This window comes from Amblyomma americanum, chromosome 3 (genome assembly GCF_052857255.1).
Source record: "Amblyomma americanum isolate KBUSLIRL-KWMA chromosome 3, ASM5285725v1, whole genome shotgun sequence".
Lineage (NCBI taxonomy): Eukaryota > Metazoa > Arthropoda > Arachnida > Ixodida > Ixodidae > Amblyomma > Amblyomma americanum.
The window spans coordinates 207,446,050-207,465,036 of record NC_135499.1 but is presented as its reverse complement, the minus strand read 5'-3'; the positions used below and the strand labels follow the sequence as shown (position 1 = coordinate 207,465,036).

Genomic DNA, 18,987 nt, shown 5'->3' with positions numbered 1-18,987 from the left:
TTCTTACCTCAAAGATTGCAAGGCCACGGAAGGGTTTTCTTTATTAAAGAGGGTGTTTAAGTTCATCCAACTTAAGTTTTACAAAAAATCAGAAAAAATTATTTCAATATTTGTGTAATATTTATCAATATTCACAGATATGCCTGACCGAGGTACCCACTTCGCCATGTAAATTAAGCATAGATTAGCATAGATTGTACAAAAACAATCTGTTTTGAAATAGTTAATGAATAAATAGAATTATACAGAAAAGGAAGATCCTGGCCGCGGCGGTTGAATTTCGATGGAGGCGAAATTCTAGAGGCCCGTGTGCTGTGCGATATCAGTGCACGTTAAAGAACCCCAGGTGGTCGAAATTCCCGGAGCCCTTCACTACGGCGTCTCTCATAGCCTGAGTCGTTTTGGGATGTTAAACCCTTACAAACCAAACCAAACAGAATATGAAGAGCTCATTCCGCAACAACACAAGATAATCTGCTCCGAATAAAACGAAACATTGTAAATTCAGTGGGGTACTCATGTAGGAAGTTAGAAATTTAGGAATCCGGCTGTTCTACCACATCTCAATGAAGTGCTCGGGAACTTCGTATCTTTGAATTTGTGCTTTTATTCTGCCCATCAACTATCGCAATGGTGCAATTTTAGACAAATCAAAACCAGAACTGTGCGAACAGGCCTGTTTAGGAATGCCCGTCGTCTACTTACCTCGAAGGCGACGAAATCGACTGATATTTTGGACATGAAGATGGTTTTACTTCTTGGCGAAGAAAAAACTTAACCCGCACAGTTTATTTTTCAAAAATTAAATCAAGTTGAGACTCAATTGCTGACGCAAAAAAACGAAATTTATCTTGGCATTTGCTAAGGGTTTGCGTGTGCTTGTCTCGGGCACCAATGTAGGCGGTGCGCATGCTATCCCGTCCTCATCCCTTGGAATGTTGCATTAGTTTTGGCGGCAGCGTATTTCGAATAATGAAGTGGGAAACTGGGGACGCGGATAGATTTAAACAGAAAATGAATCTGCCACGCAAACGCGGCTAGCTATACTTGTTAGCCCCTAAGCAGTTCAGATAATTCGTGACTGCACGCACAAGATGGGAACAAGTTGCGCACCATGTAGTGCATACCAGTGTTCGTATTGGACAAAAATAGAAAACTTAGAACCAGGTGGAAAAGTTGACAGCGCAGTGCTGGAGGTCAACAACGCGGCACGACGCGTCCAGCGTTGTCCTGGCCGCTACCATTCCCGGTGTTTCCGCTTTCGACGATAGCTTATACAGAGGCCCCGTGTTGGGATAAGCGCCTTTGGCGGCGCCTTCGTATGTCGGAAACGAGAACTATGCCACGTCGGCGCGTTCCCGTTCGAAATGCTATTCACACGAGCCGGAAGTGGCGGTTTTCAAGATGGGATACACACGGTATTGTGTCCCATATAGCACACTGCCGCGCGGCCCACTCAGCTGGGAAGCGAGACTGCCGCCAGTGGGCGTTCTTGCGGAGGAGGCCCAGGCACTGCGACTACCGCTATCGATTCTTCACCCTGATGGGGAGAGTGAGAAATATGGGAGTTTACTTTCTTTAATGGTTGTTAAATGTGGGACTTAAACCAGCTCGCCCAGTATATTCCGCAGAGATAACGATTCTCTTGCTCCTATAGAACGGACCTGTACCCTGACCAGGCACTCCTTGTTGAGCAGTGGAGAGGGTTTGGGCGCAACTCAGTATCACGTTTCCGTGCGAACCCTTAGGCGGGTCATCGCACAGCGCATCTCTCGTCGCGTCGGTGTCTCCGTAGAACGTTGAGCCCAGCGTCGAGTGGGCAGCAGCTCGCAGAAGCCTCGAGCGCATAGATGCACACAACCGCCTCCGCAACCGCTCCGCGCGGCCCAGCGGAGCTGCCACGGGCGCGGCTAAAAGTGGAATCCAATGCGCGCGAGTGGAGTGACTCCGCGCGCGATATGGCCGCCGTGAGATAGGGCAATTTACGAGGCGGCGTGGGCAGGCGTCCTCCCGTGTGTTTCTGTATGCGCTGAGCGTGCGCTGTTTGAGCGTATATATACACACACGCACAAACACGGGCTGCGCCCCCGTAGCGTGGCTATCTGCTGCGAGTGCACCTCACAGTACGCGTGGCCACTCGGCTGCGCGGGACCCTGCGCTGACCGTAATTTATGGCAAATTGGGAAGCTGATAAGCAACGTCCCGCCAGCCTCGCCAACAAAGGAAGGCAGCGCCGGCCGCGCACCGCGACGCCTTCGCGTGAGCAAGCCGTGCCACAAGCCATTGGCCGGGTATGCAGCGGGGAGTGCGTCATTCGGGAAGGACACTTTGGACGATGTCGCAGCGCAGGGAAGAAGACGAGCGCGTACGCAGCTGGTGCATAGAAAGTTTCGTTCATCCTGTCTTAGCTCCATTGTTTCGTATTAAGATCGGGTTAAGTATGTTACGCGTGCCTTAGTGATGCAGACAGGGCGCTTTTTTATTACTGTTTTTTTTCCCTCTAATATAAGGTGGTAATCCTATACGGCCAGCAGCCACTCCGAGTTTATTTTTGCCTTTTTGTCAGCTCCAGCAGTGATTTTCCAGTAATGAATACACAAATGACTGTACGAGCCGCCGCGGTGGCTGAGTGGTTACGGCGCTCGGCTGCTGGCCCGAAAGACGCGGGCTCGATCCCGGCCCCGGCGGTAGGATTTTGATGGAGGCAAAATTCTAGAGGCCCGCGTGCTGTGCGATGTCAGTGCACGTTAAAGAACCCCAAGTGGTCGAAATTTCCGGAGCCCTTCACTACGGCGTCTCTCATAGCCTGAGTCGCTTTGGGACGTTAAACACCCCATAAAATAAAAACAAATGGCTGTACTTAGTGCTGTGACTGCAGACCGAAATGCTATATCGCCATTAAAGAAAAAAAAACGTTACTGAAGTTGAACTATCGAGCCTTCAGGTACAAACGGAATTGGAAGTTTTAGTTTAAAAACCGGGTTTTCATGTTGCCGTTGAGCTGTCGCGCAGGGTTGAGCAAGATGGTGAAGCATCACGTGATCTGCGTGTTGACTGCAGCGAAGGAACGGCCGCTGCAGCGTCGTGGCAGCCAGACCAAGACACTTTTTCCTGATGCTTATGCGGGGTTTCGTGTCACTGTCCTTACAGGCAGCATAAACCTGTAAGTTAAGAATGTGGTGACAGTGAACAAACAGCGCTTAGCTAGCAGCCGGCGAGGACGAGCTCAGGTCTGCAGGGGCATGTGAGGTAGCGGAGAAATGCTGCAAAGCGCACAACTGCGCTAATCCAACGGCACCCTACTTACGTACTTTGATAACTGTCTCCTTTGACTGAGTGTAATTTCAAGTCAATAGACAGCTACCTGTGGCGTAGATGTTAAGAATACTGATCTTCTTCAGTTAAAACCGGATTTCGAAAGTTGTATTAGGCGTATATTTATCTTTTTTTTAAAGGGGGGGGGGAGTAAACTAAAAAGTGCAACACCTAATCATACTGTAGCGGGCGCAGAGAAAGAACAACAGAAAAATAGCATTTAAATATTAAAGAGATAGTTATCTCAATTTGACATCTTGTCGCCATACTAGTTAGGTTTTAGAGCGGGTTTTTCTAATTACCTAGCTCTAATTTAACTGACTGATAAAATTAAGACACCTATTGACTTTGGGCTGTCATTCGGCGCTGTTAATTGACTTCTCTAGACTCTATAAATTATAATAAACTATTTTCTAAATTAAATTAAGTCGGTGTAACAAGCCTAGATCTTGGCCTAATCCGTAGCTACCTACTTTACCTACTTAATAGAGAATAACCACACTTATTCTGTTTAAGGCCGCTAACACTGGCGTACCGCAATGATCAATCCTTGGGTCTCTTTTATTTGTTATATATATTAATGATCTTCCAAACTGTATTCACCTATATAATTGTTTGCTATACGCGGATGATACCACTACATTTCTTCACATAAATCTCTCGATGAATTACTCAGTAAACTGTTAATTTCGTAATATTGGCTGCACTGCACTACTTGGTGTTGAATTATATAAGCAATTAAAATTTAGCAAGCGCATTCACTCTGTAACAAGAAAAGCCGCGTATGGCGTAAGGGCGCTAATCAAGATGCGTTCATATTTTAATATTGGTACCGTAGTATTGCTTTACCGCGCATACACACATAGCCACATTAGCTACTGAATAATTTCATGAGGTGGTACTTTCATAACTCACTTGTCCCCCTCCCGACATTTCAAAACTCCAGTATTGCGCATAACTTCCAGTCAAATTATGCCGCAAGCTTCAACTCTTTACGCCCGTAAGATTTTACATATATCCTGGTGGTATTTTGGTAATTCATTTCATCAATGGTGACCTTGTATATCCATTAATTAACTCCAATCAGATACCTAACGACAGCCGCACTTCTTGTTTCAAAATTCCGAAGCTAATTACAGGAAATTCAGTGCCAATTTCTAATCTTCATTAATACGTAACTCATTAAATCTACAAATAAAGAGGGTGTCATCAGGTAATTCATTTAAACGTAAGTTGAAAGAGCTCCTGCTTAGAACTTGACAGTGCTTCCTAGTTCAATTGACTTGGTTTAAACACGCTTGGTTTAAACTTGGTTTAATCACGCTTTCTGGTTATTTTTTCGAATCAGTTTTTTAATGCTCTTGGTTGTTTTCTGCTCACTTCTTTGCACCGCCAAATGTAACCTGGAATTAATTGTTATCGATAATTTCGCTCATGTTTATAAGTCGTCTGTTCTCCTTTGTTGATAAACTGAGTGCATATATTGTGCTACTGTTGCTGGCTTGATTTTGATTTTTTTTCAATGTGTTCCTATTGATGGGAGATGACCCTTGCGTATTTGACTTTCGGACCTCCTTCTTTATTTATTAATACGTACACATCACCAACGTGCTAACGTTTGTGCGGTTAACAAGCACCACCCAAAACAACGACCACCTGAAACGAGTCTCGATTTGTGCTTCTCGTATTTTGGGTTGAAATAGGTTGCAGTATATCACCATCTACCGAAATAAATTAAAATTATCTCAGGAGTGGGAAGGAAATGGTCATCGAACCAGTATATACAGACGCTGCTTTAGAATTAATTGGCAATTCAGCCTATCAAGAGTTCAAGAGGTTCAACCTGAAATTCATAATTCACAAGAAATCAGTGCAGCACCCCATAACAACCTGCCCACCGTGCCAGGTGGCAGTTAAATTAGTTATTGGCCGCTCGGGAAGAGCAAACTGGGCCGCACCTGGCCCACTGCTGGGAGCACCTACCATCGCACGACAGTGGCCCATCACCTAGCCGCTGCACCACTGCGCCAGGGGGGGGGGGGGGGGTACGAGGACTCCCAGGGATCTATGAATTTTGATGTAGAGAATGACCTTCTGCATGTATGGGAATTAACCCAATACGCGAACAGGACATACCCTTAATGCGGAGCTTGAGTGTCCCCTCCAATTTTTTTGTTTCCTCGATTATGCCTCACTCCTGAGTTCCCGGGTTCGAACCCGACCGCGGCGGCTGCGTTTTTATGGAGGAAAAACGCTAAGGCGCCCGTGTGCTGTGCGATGTCAGTGCGCGTTAAAGATCCCCAGGTGGTCGAAATTATTCCGGAGCCCTCCACTACGGCACCTCTCTCTTCCTTTCTTCTTTCACTCCCTCCTTTATCCCTTCCCTTACGGCGCGGTTCAGGTGTCCGCCGATATATGAGACAGGTACTGCACCATTTCCTTTCCCCAAAAACCAGTTAGTAGTAGAGTAACCGGAACAAAAACAAGAAAACGAGAATGCACGGGGTCCTTATTATTTTTCAGGTCTGGTCCTCATGCGCTGCTTAGTTTTATCATTGTTCGGTAATAGCAGCGTTGTCCGCATATCAGAAAACAAAGAGAAAGAAAGAAAGAAAGAAGGAAGGAAAGAAAGAAAGAAAGAAAGAAGGATGGATGGATAAATGGATGGATGGAAGGAAGGAAGGAAGGAAGGAAGGAAGGAAGGAAGGAAGGAAGGAAGGAAGGAAGGAAGGAAAGGAAGGAAGGAAGGAAAGAAGGAAAGAAAAGAAAAGAAAGAAAGGAAGAAAGAAAGAAAGGAAGGAAGGAAGGAAGGAAGGAAAGAAGGAAAGAAAAGAAAAGAAAGGAAGAAAGAAAGAAAGAAAGAAAGGAAGGAAGGAAGGAAGGAAGGAAGGAAGGAAGAAGGAAAGAAAAGAAAAGAAAGAAAGGAAGGAAGAAAGAAAGAAAGAAAGAAAGAAGGAAAGGAAGGAAGGAAGGAAGGAAGAAAGAAAGAAAGAAAGAGAAAGAAGGAAAGGAAGGAAGAAAGAACCACGCCGTCCTTCGCCGAGAAGGAATTAAACGACCAGGGAAGAGTTATTCCCCACTGCGGCAACAAAGGAGCAATGAAACAGAATCAACAGCGGAGGTCGAAATGAGTGCGCGGCGGCCCGGCATAAGAGGGAGAGCGGGTAGGCAGAGGGAGGCGCGCATTAGCTCGCTCGCCGCGCGCGCGTCATCATCGGCCGTAAAGGTCTATAAATACGCCCCGTCTACCTCCCCGCCTGCCCAGACTGCTTCTTGTAAAACCCATACTGCACCGGCTCGAGCAGCAGCGGCAACAGATGATCTGCTTGTCCGATACGCGCACGACATGTGTACGGCACCGACGCACACCAACTACACGTCGCGTCCCGCACGCGTCGGAGTCGAGCGCGTGCGTTATCAGGCGACTCGATTGAGCGCGCCACAGGCGAGGCCGTACGGCATATCGCATTTCCTCTCTGGTCCTAAACTCACCTAACTGGTTTTTTTTTTTTTGCACGGCCTGTGACAGCGTTGCCTTCGTGGGCACTCTTGGAACGATCTCGCTTCTTTTTGCACCCACGCGCTGATGGTGTGTGTATTGCACGGTGCGTGCATGCAATGCGATTCGATTTTCTCCGGCGCTAAATTCGGCCTTTATCTTGCGGAATTCAATTATAAGATGTTAAGAGTCGACGTTAGGCATCACGGAGAGGACTGGAGGCAACGGAAAAAACGAAGAAAAGCTCGAGGGCAGACATCAGCAGACCGTAAAATCCTGCAAACGATAGCAGAGGCCGCGACAGCTTACGAAAGGGCAAATATATTTGGGAGGGCGTCGCTATAAAGATTTCAGACTGGCCAGTTTGATTACGGACGCTGTGTTTTACTTGGGAGGTATACGAACGAAACCGCTTCACAGAACAGCCTTAAAGTCAATCGGGTTTAGTTTCATACGACGCCTGGGACGAAGTATCGTTGCACGATAGCTGGTTTCAGTGAATGCTGAACTGCCGTATTTGCACAAAAGAAAAATTATATTCGATTGGTGCAAAATGACTCGAACATTGCGAACAAACGAAGAAATAAACAAAAAGCCAGCAAATGATCAAGCAAAGAGGGCGCTTTTTTCTTTATACGCTGCCTGTCTACGGAGCTCTGACATCCATATTTACTTGAATGTAAATTTTTTTCCTTGAGAAAATTAAACAAAAAAAGCTCGGGACGTGGAGTACGTTACATCTCTCTCTCTCTCTCTCTCTCTCACACACACACACACACACACACACACACACACACACACACACACACACACACACACACACACACACACACACACACACACACACACACACACACACACACACACACACACACACACACACACACACACACACACACACACACACACACACACACACACACACACACACACACACACACACACACACACACACACACACACACACACACACACACACACACACACACACACTACGTACAAATTTATGCACGAAAATTTCCTCGGATCCCACTCTTATGCCGTAGACATTCGGGATCACTCAAGATATACTGAGTTGAGCGTTGGACGCCTCTCGGTGCTCAATGCGGCAGCTCGCCAACAAGACGGCATTCAGACGCAACGTATGGCGCGCGTGCGCATGTGTGTGTGCGTGAAATTTACTTTATATTGCCTGTTCTCCATTGGCAGCGGCCAGTGCCTTGTAGACGCTAATATTCAGTGCGATGGCTACATACAAGACAACGGCGCATGGTGCGAGGAGGGGGAGGAGGAGGCCAAGCAGACAGAAAAGACGAGGAAGCTTTGTGCATCTGCGATTATTATTATTATTATTATTATTATTATTATTATTATTATTATTATTATTATTATTATTATTATTATTATTATTATTATTATTATTATTATTATTATTATTATGTAATAATTTAGCTCTAGTGTTCTTTGTAGCGATTAGTGTTTTCTATTGATATCCTGCCATATTGTCGCTTTGCTTTGACTGCCGAGCCCAGTCGGGCAAGCCTCTTGTTGGCTTTGACGAGCCTGAACCTCATTTGTACTGTATACAAAGTGGCAATAAAGACATTATTATTATTATTATTATTATTATTATTATTATTATTATTATTATTATTATTATTATTGTTGTTGTTGATTTTGTTGTTGTTGTTGTTGTTGTTGTTGTTGTTGGCCTATTTAATAAAATAAAAACGGAACTAAAAAGATGCTGCTAGCCGCGGCATCTGCTATCGATAACTGAAGCACCTGAGCTGCGGCTAGCTTGTGTAAAATGGCAGGGAGAAGACAGTAAAGGGGAAATAAAGGATAAAGGAGGTAGCAACAGGGGTACAGGATATGAGTAAGGCGGCAATATACACTATATCTGCGAAACATGTCGTGGCCATTTTTAATGTTCAAAGTCATTGTGTTTACTCTCCTCAGAGCGCCGCCGAATGGTCCGTGGCGTGCCAGTGCTATATAATACCAAACCAGCAACCTGCCCGCACTGGTGGCAACTCGAGCGTAAGCATGGTGGTGATGGCGCGACAGGCGAGAGAGTCCGTGATGTCATTTAATCGGGCACCGTCGGATGTCACCCCAGGCTGAAAATAGGAGTTCAGGCGTTTGTGCAAAAAGCGTTGAAATAGATAAAGAAATAAGTGGAAAATATACCTTTAGTTTCGGAACACAAGACGTTATTTTTCTATCCTGCAGCCGTAAAATGTACGTGTCGAAATGCGGAGCCGAACTTTATGAGCATGCTCGTTAAATTTACGACTCCTTCGGTTACTTAGTATCTCAGCACAAATAAGAGGAAAAGCAATCGACCTTGCGTAAATGTATATAGGTTTCAATGTATAAAGGTATAAAGCTTAGTCATCGTTAAATAAAGCTGAGAGAAAATAAAACGCGCAGACGTGAGCGCGAAGACCTGTAATGTGTCTACGGCAGCGACTGATTGCATTTTTGAATGCGCCGCAGCCTTCAGTGATATTTGAGAAGTCGGATAGAAATGCAAATGAAGCTAGCGAAAAAGATAAAATAACCACGCCGAGGCTATACGAAAAAAAGAAAAGAAAAAGAATCATCGACCGGCGACATATGGTCTCGCCGGTTATAATCCCTCACAATCGATTGGACCGATAGGCCGTATTCTATAGTCGAGGACCTTGCTCCCACGCTTAATGCGGGTTACGTTAAATACCAAAGCAGTTTAAAAGACAAGCAAAACGAGGGAGAAAATATAAAAGGGGTCATAACTAAGCGAGTCGATAGCGGGGGCAATTTCAAGGTCCCCGATTGCTTATAGGCGGGTGCGCGACGGACAACGGCGTTCGGACAAACGCACACCAAGGCGGCGCGTCGTGCCTCGAACGAGATGCAAGTACACAGGCTGCATTTCTCTTGGAGGCAAAGAAAGAAACTTGAATGGATAAGTTCAGCCACTGAGCGATGAGAGTCTCCGGTATAAACCCCTAATCCGCGCAGGCTGGCAATGCGCGCGCCGTCCGCATACCGGAAGGCGACTCACACGTATGCACGGCCGCTACCGAGTTCAGAGAAGGACACGGCGCGGATGCATCGCTGGCAGTGGTGCGCCTACGCCCTGCTTCCTGGGGGCTCTCGGAGAGGGCTGCGCAGTGCTTTAGCAGCGACGTTCAGTAGCGGAAGTCTTTGCTGCTGTTCCCGAGCGCGAGCGCATAAAGCACCCCACGTATAGCGTAGCTGAGGTTCGGGCACAAATCACGTAGAGGAAGATAAAAGGAAATGGAAAATTTTAAATAGAGGTACAGAATGGTGCTATATCGCACCGTAGTAAAAATTATTGCTTATTAATATTATTACTGTCCAACCGGTCGAGCCTTCATCATCATCCTCAACCTGAATACGCTCACTGCAGGACAAAGGCCTCTCATATGTCTCTCCAATTAACCCTGTCTTTTGCCAGCTGCCGCCACTGTATCCCCGCAAACTTCTTAGTCTCATCCGCCCACCTAACTTTCTGCCGACTTTCTGCGGCGCTTGCCTTCTCTTGGAATCCACTCCTATATACCCTTAAGGACCAGCAGTTATCTTGCCTTGATATTACATGCCCTGCCCAAGCCCATTTCTTCCTCTTGGCTTAGACTAAGATATCATTAACCCGCGTTTGTTCCCTCACCCCCTCTGCCCGCTTCCCGTCGCTTAACGTTAAACCTATCATTTTTCTTTCTATAGCTCGCTGTGTTGTCTCTAATTTAAACTGAACCGTTTCCGTTAGCCTAAACGTTTCTGCCTCATAGGTGAGTACCGGTAAGATACAGCTGTTGTGCACTTTTCTCTTGAGCGATATTGATAAACTGCCAATCATGATCTGAGAGAACCTGCCATATGCACTCCACCCCATTTTTTTTATTCTAGTTATTTCCCTCTCATTATCCGCCTCAGCGGTGACTACCTGTCCTATGCAGACGTATTCCCTTACCACTTCCAGCACCTCGCTAGCAATTGTGAACAGCTGTTTCTTTGCGAGATTGTTGAACCTTACTTTGGCCTTCTGCATGTTAATTTTTTAGACCCACCGTTCTGCTCTGCGTGTCTAACCCATTGATCATGTTTTGCAGTTAATCCCCTAAATGACTTAGCAAGTCGATGCCATCAGCAAATAGCTGGTGACTTAGGCATTCTCCATTAACTCTTATCCCCAACTGTTCCTTAGGGTAGTTGAAATAAAACACATGCTCCTGCCACGAACATTGTGCGTGAACTATTCAGATTATAAAAAGCCGTTTTATGCTAGAGCTTCGTTGACGAATGTTCCATTTGGTGGTTTATGTTGACGCTCTGCAGTGCTTTCTAATTGGAACTTCTCGGGCACCTCGAGCAATTGAAGGACCAATGTGTTAATTTTAAGTAGTTGATTAGATTCATAATTAGCATCACCTGCTGAGGTAGGCCCTCTGCGGTACGAAGACCTCTCCGCCAATGACCTTTAATCATCCCTGTCCTATGCCAGCTGCGGCCACCTCATTCGTGTAGGTTTTTTCGATCTGAGCTACCACCTGATGCCGCCCCTGGCAACACTTTCCTTCTTCCCAATATCCACACTGCCACTCCATCCAAACATTGCATACCAATGTTTCAATGAATATCACAAAGTAATCATTAAAAAGAACACACGTCTGCCCACTGCGACCTCCGTGAAAGCCGGTATAGTCATTCCACTCTTCGTCAGTGGATATATGGATGGAATGATGTTAGGAGCGTCCTCTTTGAAACCATAAATTTGTCTTATTCTTACAATACAAATTGTATTGAGTCTTGCATGCGGCCAATTTTTAATCCAGAGCTTGTTTCCTTACGTCACCACCCTGCTTTCGAGCCACCAATCTCCCATTCGCCTTTTTCTAACGTCTACCGCTGATTCATTCGCATTACGCTTGTTCTGTCGGAACTCTATAGGGCCTCAGGGACAGTGACTGTGCCTGTATCCACATCTAGATGGATACTGCCATATTCTACTCAAATGTGTCCTGCTTTTTTTTCTACGTGGTTTACCACACACTGCACATGTGTTATCTTCTTGATTAAAGTTCGATTCGTAACTTCGCGTTCTAAAACACACTGATCTAGCTTCTATGATTGCGTCCTCATTTAATTCTTCGATTGCATTAATCAAGTTCTTGCCCTCTGCGTATTTTACCCGTCTTTCAAAGCTCTTTATTTCTCCGTCCTAGCTTCTTGCATACTTACTGGTTAGTTTTCTAGTCCTTTTGCACCGCTTTGAGTCAACGCTTTGTCTGTTCATGTATTTGAATACCTTAGCTGCTCAATTTTCGTCTCAGTAGTTTTTCATCTTTATTATCTTTATGATCTTTATTATACGAGCGTAGTATCTTCTTCAATCTTTTATTTAGTGACTCAAGCAACGCCGAGCCGTCAATTGCAGAATCTGCCAGTGGACGCAAAACAAAACAAATTTGTCCGCGTTACAACGGCCTGAAGCCCGTCTTTGTGCAGCGCTTTTCTCGCGGACACACCGAAAGACCCTTCTAGAATAAATACCACGTGTGCGACCCATACTGCCCCGTTGTGACGTCAGCTGGGTGCCACCCCAATTTTCGTGAGTGTGCATCGCGTGACGAGTAAGGCACATAGAAAAAGCAATTCTGTACGCGGGCGCTCACTAACAAGAGAGACAGAATTTATTTTTCTTTTTGTGTACGAAGAAAAAAGTTTTGCAAGTTTCCAAAAAAAAAAATGAAAGCGCGGTGAGCGACCCGTGATTTGCAATAGAGAAGCGGACATCGGTATAGATCTGTAGCAAATGGAGGTCAACACTATACTGACGTTAGTTTTTTATTTTTTTTAATCGGCGAAACATTCAGAGAAAAGAAGTTTTGATTGCTGGTTTTCAAACCAAAGATCAGGAGACGCCCTGACAGGGGAGAGGAACAGCTGCGACATAGATTTCGTTGTGCACCTGCGGAAGCGCGAAATAAGAATGTAATGGTGCATGTGTACCCTTATAAAAGTGGTCTATAGACAGTCTATAGACTTCTGATTGACTCTATTGCCTTCCTATAGATATATATTTTTGTGTATTCATATTCTATAGACTGTCTATAGACAAATGTCTACTAAAAGTGTTTGGCCATAAATCTTTAGATTGTCTGTAGACTACCTATAGGATTTGTATTGCCTATAGACTATTCTTTGGGTTTTGTCTATAGAGAGTCTATGGACTTTATTGACAGAAGTCTACGGACAGTCTATAGACTGTCTAAATAAATTTTTGTATGGGTAGTGTAAAGTCCCAAAACAGTCTATAGACTTCTGATTGACTCTATTGGCTTCCTATAGATATATATTTTTGTGTATTCATATTCTATAGACTGTCTATAGACAAATGTCTACTAAAAGTGTTTGGCCATAAATCTTTAGATTGTCTGTAGACTACCTATAGGATTTGTATTGCCTATAGACTATTCTTTGGGTTTTGTCTATAGAGAGTCTATGGACTTTATTGACAGAAGTCTACGGACAGTCTATAGACTGTCTAAATAAATTTTTGTATGGGTAGTGTAAAGTCCCAAAACTACAAACGGGCTATAAGAGACTCCGTAGGAGTGGTGAGGGGGCTCGGATCAATTAAGTCCACCTGGGGGTTGTTTAAGGCCCAGTAGTAAGACGCAATCGCCGGAAACCAAACAGAGCACAGCTCTACAGCACTCACCGACCGAATTTGTTCCTGTAGCGTTTATTGCGTCGTTGCACATCTATAACCGCCCCGCAGGCGAACAATAGACTTACACTAAACAGCGGAGGCCGTTGTTTGCACTTTGAGAGCTTCATTTTGAATTCCGTTATTAATGGGTGCCCCCGTATTCTATACCTTAGTAATTTTTCTCTTCCCATAACTACAGCCTGTTGAGGACACTGAGCACCCTTTGATTTTCACTGAAGACGGCATGCGCTTCTTAATATTTCCCATTTCACTTCATGTAGAAACAAATTTAGTGAGCTCAAGCTGGTCTACGTTTTTTTGTTGTTCTCTGTAGCGCGAGGCTCTGCTGTGGAGCGAGCGCAATGTGGCAGGGTTGGATACCCTTCCGCAAGGTCCGCACTAAGAAGAAAGTGAAACGCGAAACCGCCCGTGCGGTCAGACCGCAAGGGGACAAAATCAGCCTGCTTTCCTCCATCTCACTACACGTCGTAGTCCAGAGCGGTTCGTCGATTCGCAAGCATACGCTGATTTCTTCCCTTTCTCCATTTAACAAAAAACAAAAACAAAGAAAGACGGAAGCACTTCGCATCCATCAGAAGCAGACGTGCGGAAGAGCGCGTACACACGGAGCCCGTTCACTTTAAAAGCAGGAGCGAGTGTCAGAGCCGTGTCCAAAGGACGTCATTGTTCGGTGATTCACCGGCGTCGTTACGGGGCTGTACCCGCAGGTGAGCAATGCACTCGCCTCGCCGTCGTCGACGCTAGCACGAAACTCGGCGGCGGCCGCGCAGAAATCAATCCGTCCGGCACGTGGACTGTCCATATGTATACTCTCCAAGAGGGGCACTCCGACGGCGCTTCTCGCTTATTCCTCGCGTATCCGGAGTTCGCTGAGCTCCTTTGCCGTGTGGCAGTGTCTGTTCTTCTCTCTCTTCCTCCTTCCTTGCTTCCTTGTTTCCTTTGATTGATGTGTGTAGTACAATCACTCTGAAGCCGCTTTTTTTTTCTCTCTCTCTCAGTTTAACAGAGAGCCAGCAATATGTTCCCTCCTAGCAACTACGCTCTTAGCTGGTCGAATGTTTAGGGGAATCCCCCAAGGCGGAGAAGATTTTTAATAAGGGAGTAATTACTCATTGACATCCACCCGAGCGTAGACCATACGGCTGCAATGGAAAGTTATACAGCTTTCTCACAAACTTCGCAGTTAAACAGAAATTCGTCCTTGTCCGGGGTTCGAACCCGGGACCACCGCTTCACCGGAGCAGTCGCTCTGCCAACTGAGCTAACCGGGACGGCAAGCTTATGGTAGGGCGAGAGTGAATTGATCAATAACTCGAAGTGGGAACTGTGTTGGTCAAGTGTTTAGGGGAATCCTCCAAGGTGGAGTAGATTTCTGAGAAATCTGTATAGATTTCCTTTGTAGCCATATGGCTACGCTCGGGTGGATGGATGTCAATGAGTAATTACTCCCTTATTATGCTCTTAGACATGTATCAGTTAGGAGACGAAAATCAGTTCAAAACATCCGCTACATTTCTGGCGTTTCTAATCGAAGCCTTAGCGAAAGGTAGTTCCGTACGTGTAGAGGTATAAGTTGAGTTTTCCACCCCAGTTGTTTAAAGCGACCCGAAACTTTCGCATGCACAACGTTTTATCATTGCGTCACCATCGTATACGCAGCCGCCACGGCTGAGAACCTTTTGTAGCTTCGGTCGTATGCAGGATAGGAGTAAAAGTTTGGGCCATTAGAGAGTTTCAGCATAGCGGATACGCGTTATCCTAACTTCTGCGCACGCGCAGTGGGGTGGGCGGGGTCAAGCTGGGCCACTGCGCGGGCGCAGCCGGTGTCCGGTAATCCGGTATACGTTTATGCTATAGTACATATCCGTTGTGCTAAAACTCTTTATTATCGCGCGTCGTCGCGGGGCTTTTTGGTGAGGCACGAATTTTTGAGTGCATCGAACATGCCTTTGGCGAACAAATATAATTTCATTGCACCCGATATGCACTTTTCGAGGTTAAGTGGCGCACTCCAGAAATCGCATACTCAGAATTTCACCGTAAAGACGGCGGTGAAGTAATGTTTCTTTTTTTTGGGGGGGGGGGGGGGGGGGCGATGTTGCGTTCCGTAAACTTATGATGACGGGTGTATGTTTCACTTCTTTCAGCCTTTCTCATTTAACTTAATAATACACTGCGCACAGCACAAGACGAAAAGCTTGTCGCTCGTTTGGAAATGTGCATTTGCTAATTCAATCTTTATTGTTATTCTCTAGAGCCACACTGAAAAGACGTGCGAGCTAAAAGCGGCAATTATAGGAGGTTGACGAGGTTCAGGAGAGGTTGTACTTAGCAGAAACAACACACATCCGCGGTAGAAAAAAAACAAAAAAGTTGCATCATACAAAAACTGTGAAAATGATACTGAAGTGTAGAAGAAGCGGGCACCAAAATTAAACGTTACAGTATCGTGCATATAGAAAAATAATTGTACTGTATAAAAAATTATACACATCTACGAAAGGACGTCGCGGTGGCTCAGTGGTTATAAAGTTCGGCTGCTGACCCGAAATACGTGGGTTCGATCCCGGTCGCGGCGGTCTTATTTCGATGAAGGCGAAATTCTAGGCGCCCTTGCAAAGAACCCCAGGTGTTCGAAATTTCCGAAGTCCTTCTCTATGGCGTCCCTCGTAGCCTGAGTCGCTTTGGGACGTGGCCCTCCTCCCCCTCCCCCACCCCCATGAAGCCCCTCATTTCTGCCGCAAGGCTAGGCCTATTTTATGCAGAAATAAAGACGTATAAAAAACATATCTATGAAAGTCAATTTATGCGTTGCTATGTATTTAATGCATTCATCCAGCTTACGTGTGCACGATCTTGCAAAGTATTGGCGAGAAAAGAAAAAAATAAAGAATGTTGTTTTCTTTTTCAGTAACGACTAAAATGAACTGGGACAGTTCATGTTTGCTAAGCGACACCAGCGGAACATGTTTACCATTTTCATGCATTGCATATTGTTTCGGCTGTGCGTCGGTGCTCTGTCAAGTGAGTTTAACACACATGAGAGTGCATAGAAACTTATTATGACGCCAAACTAAAAACCGATGGGAGTTATACCACGACTTCACGTGCTACATTATTAATGGTTACCTTAATCATTAGAAAGCAAGGAACAGGAGCTTGTTTTGTCAGCTTTAAAGGGATCATTCTTGCATACTACTAAAGTTAGACCCGCACATCTCGCTTTATCGGCCTCAAATCAATATCGGAAAGTTAAAAAGGACTACTTGCAGCGTTGCTAGAGAATCAAGTGGACTGGAAAAGCAAGAGCAGAAACGAGTTCAGGGCATAATTATTTACGCGAGAATCAATAAGCAACTACCGTCTGAAGACTGGAGCCGATGAAAACTGGAAGAGAAGAACACTAAACACAAGCCATTCACAAACGACTCAGTTTACTTAACTTGCCACGGCGGATAAGGATTTCTTTGAGGTGACTGGGAGAAAGGAAACGACTATCAGTTCCCCAGGTATTATCAACGTTTATGGCGATACAGTTAGAATGTGCCCATGCAGTCAGAGTTACTTGCTGTAAGCATTGGTTCCCGGAAGGATACGATAGGCAGAAAACATTTTTAGTTCAATGCACAGCCATAGGGTAGAGGAAGATTAACGCATAACAGCGCTGTTTTTATGGTAATTTGCGCCTCTCGGCATGCTACATGCAAGGCCTGTACCGTTATGACTAGAACCGAGTCTGAAATTATCCCGTTTGATTGGCTTGCGAAAAGCCATATAAGTTAGTCTACCCGTTCAATCCTATGCCCATTTCCATCAGTTTGATTTATTTCATCGCATCGGGCCCCGTGTCAGCGATCTTGGTAATATGTCATAAAAACACTAGTGTACACAACGAAGGAGCGGCGTCATACATGAATTGGAACATCCGAGTATTTAGAGGCTACAAGACGCATCCCATAAGTTTCTTTTATTTCCTATCTTGGAAGTACGTACCTTGTGTAGCCTGTAACATGAACATAAGTTTATTAACTAAGCCTTTTTTCATCACATATATTTTTTTTTCTGTAATGCTGGTCATTTTAAACTGCCTCTCGACATTCAGGTGTTTATTTCGCCAAATTAGAGCGCTAGTTTATTTTAAGTTACATTGACATTGTGAACTCCATTCTACGGTGCGCACGATAGCGACTTCATGGAGGTACATCGCACTAACCAGCACGCGGGCTTCAAGACCGCTGTAGTGATTGTCAGTCTTGTCTCTCTATCCGTCCAATACAGTCGCAATCCGCCTGCAGTACTGAACAAGCACGGGGGACCGTATGTGAGGAGACGGCGAGCCACTCACCACCAACTGCAGTGCGCTGGCCGGTACGAGAAGGAGACGAGCGCAAACCAGACCGCGAGCAGGGGCCCCGGTCTCACGCCCATGCCGTCGTGTCCGTCTTGAGTCACCACACCTCACACCGGCGTCGTCCCCGCGTTGGCGTCAAGTCTCCGCGGCCGCAGGATTCGCGACGCGAGCCCCGAATTCACCGAAGACATCCATGGCCGAAACTCGGGGAGACGGTGCCCGGACCGCACGTCGCTGGCGCACCCCGTAACGCGCGTCGTCTGAGAACCGCCGTAGCAGACGCGCGCGGTCGTCTGCTTCAGCCCGCCCACCAATGGAGGCGCGGGTGAGAGGGCGCTGCCGGTCCCCTCTTTCGCCAATCGCGTCACGAGGCGGCCGATTTGTAGCCCCCCTTCCTTCCCCCGTCATCCCAACACGCACACACAACTCAACGGTTGTATTTTGGTTTTGCTTGAGCACGGCTTAGCGTTTATGGGTGAGAGCGCGAGTCCATGAGGGCCGGCTCTTGTCCGCGCTGGCCATAGTTTTTAAACATTACTCCAGAGAAAGCAAAAGTGCTCCCCCCTCCTCTCTCGCTGGAAGGGCGAGAAGAGGCTCTGAGAGTCTGTACGGTACCCTCGAAGTTTCTCGAGTTACATAACGCGGAATCCTCACTTACGCAACTGGAATTAGTGGCGCGGCGTCTCTCGCAAGCCGTATCAATTAGCGCGGAGTGGCTGACTTACGAAGTACTCGAGGCTTATGACGCCGCTACACTTATTTTGTGGGCTGAACGTACGCGACGCAGGCGCGACGACTTTGCTTTTTCTTTTTGTTTACACTACGAGATCTTCTGTCGCATCATCTTTGACACTATGAGCACACACGCACTAAGTTATGCTGCAGTCGAAAAGAACGACCACTTAGGTGAGCGTCGATGTTCGAAGCGATTCATGGACCATATCGGCGAAGTTATTGACACGTGAAATTGATTTGTGGCTGGTTGGCCTCTAGCTGTCCAACCATTATATATGCTTGAAGTTGCAAATTATCATATGAAAGAGCGCCAGCCATCAGAAACATGCTTGTCTCCAA

General features: G+C 45.9%; 1 protein-coding gene across 1 annotated transcript in view; it reads right to left on the bottom strand.

Moving 5' to 3' along the window:
* The window catches only part of LOC144125945 (protein Wnt-4-like), a 50,788-nt gene extending 32,585 nt beyond the window's left edge, over positions 1 to 18,203 (bottom strand). The window contains exon 1 of the mRNA XM_077659775.1: positions 17,908 to 18,203. Within this exon, the coding sequence (XP_077515901.1) occupies positions 17,908 to 17,990 (83 nt within the window). The 5' untranslated portion in view covers positions 17,991 to 18,203. The remainder of the gene's footprint in view (positions 1 to 17,907) is intronic.
* Positions 18,204 to 18,987: the final 784 nt, after the last annotated feature.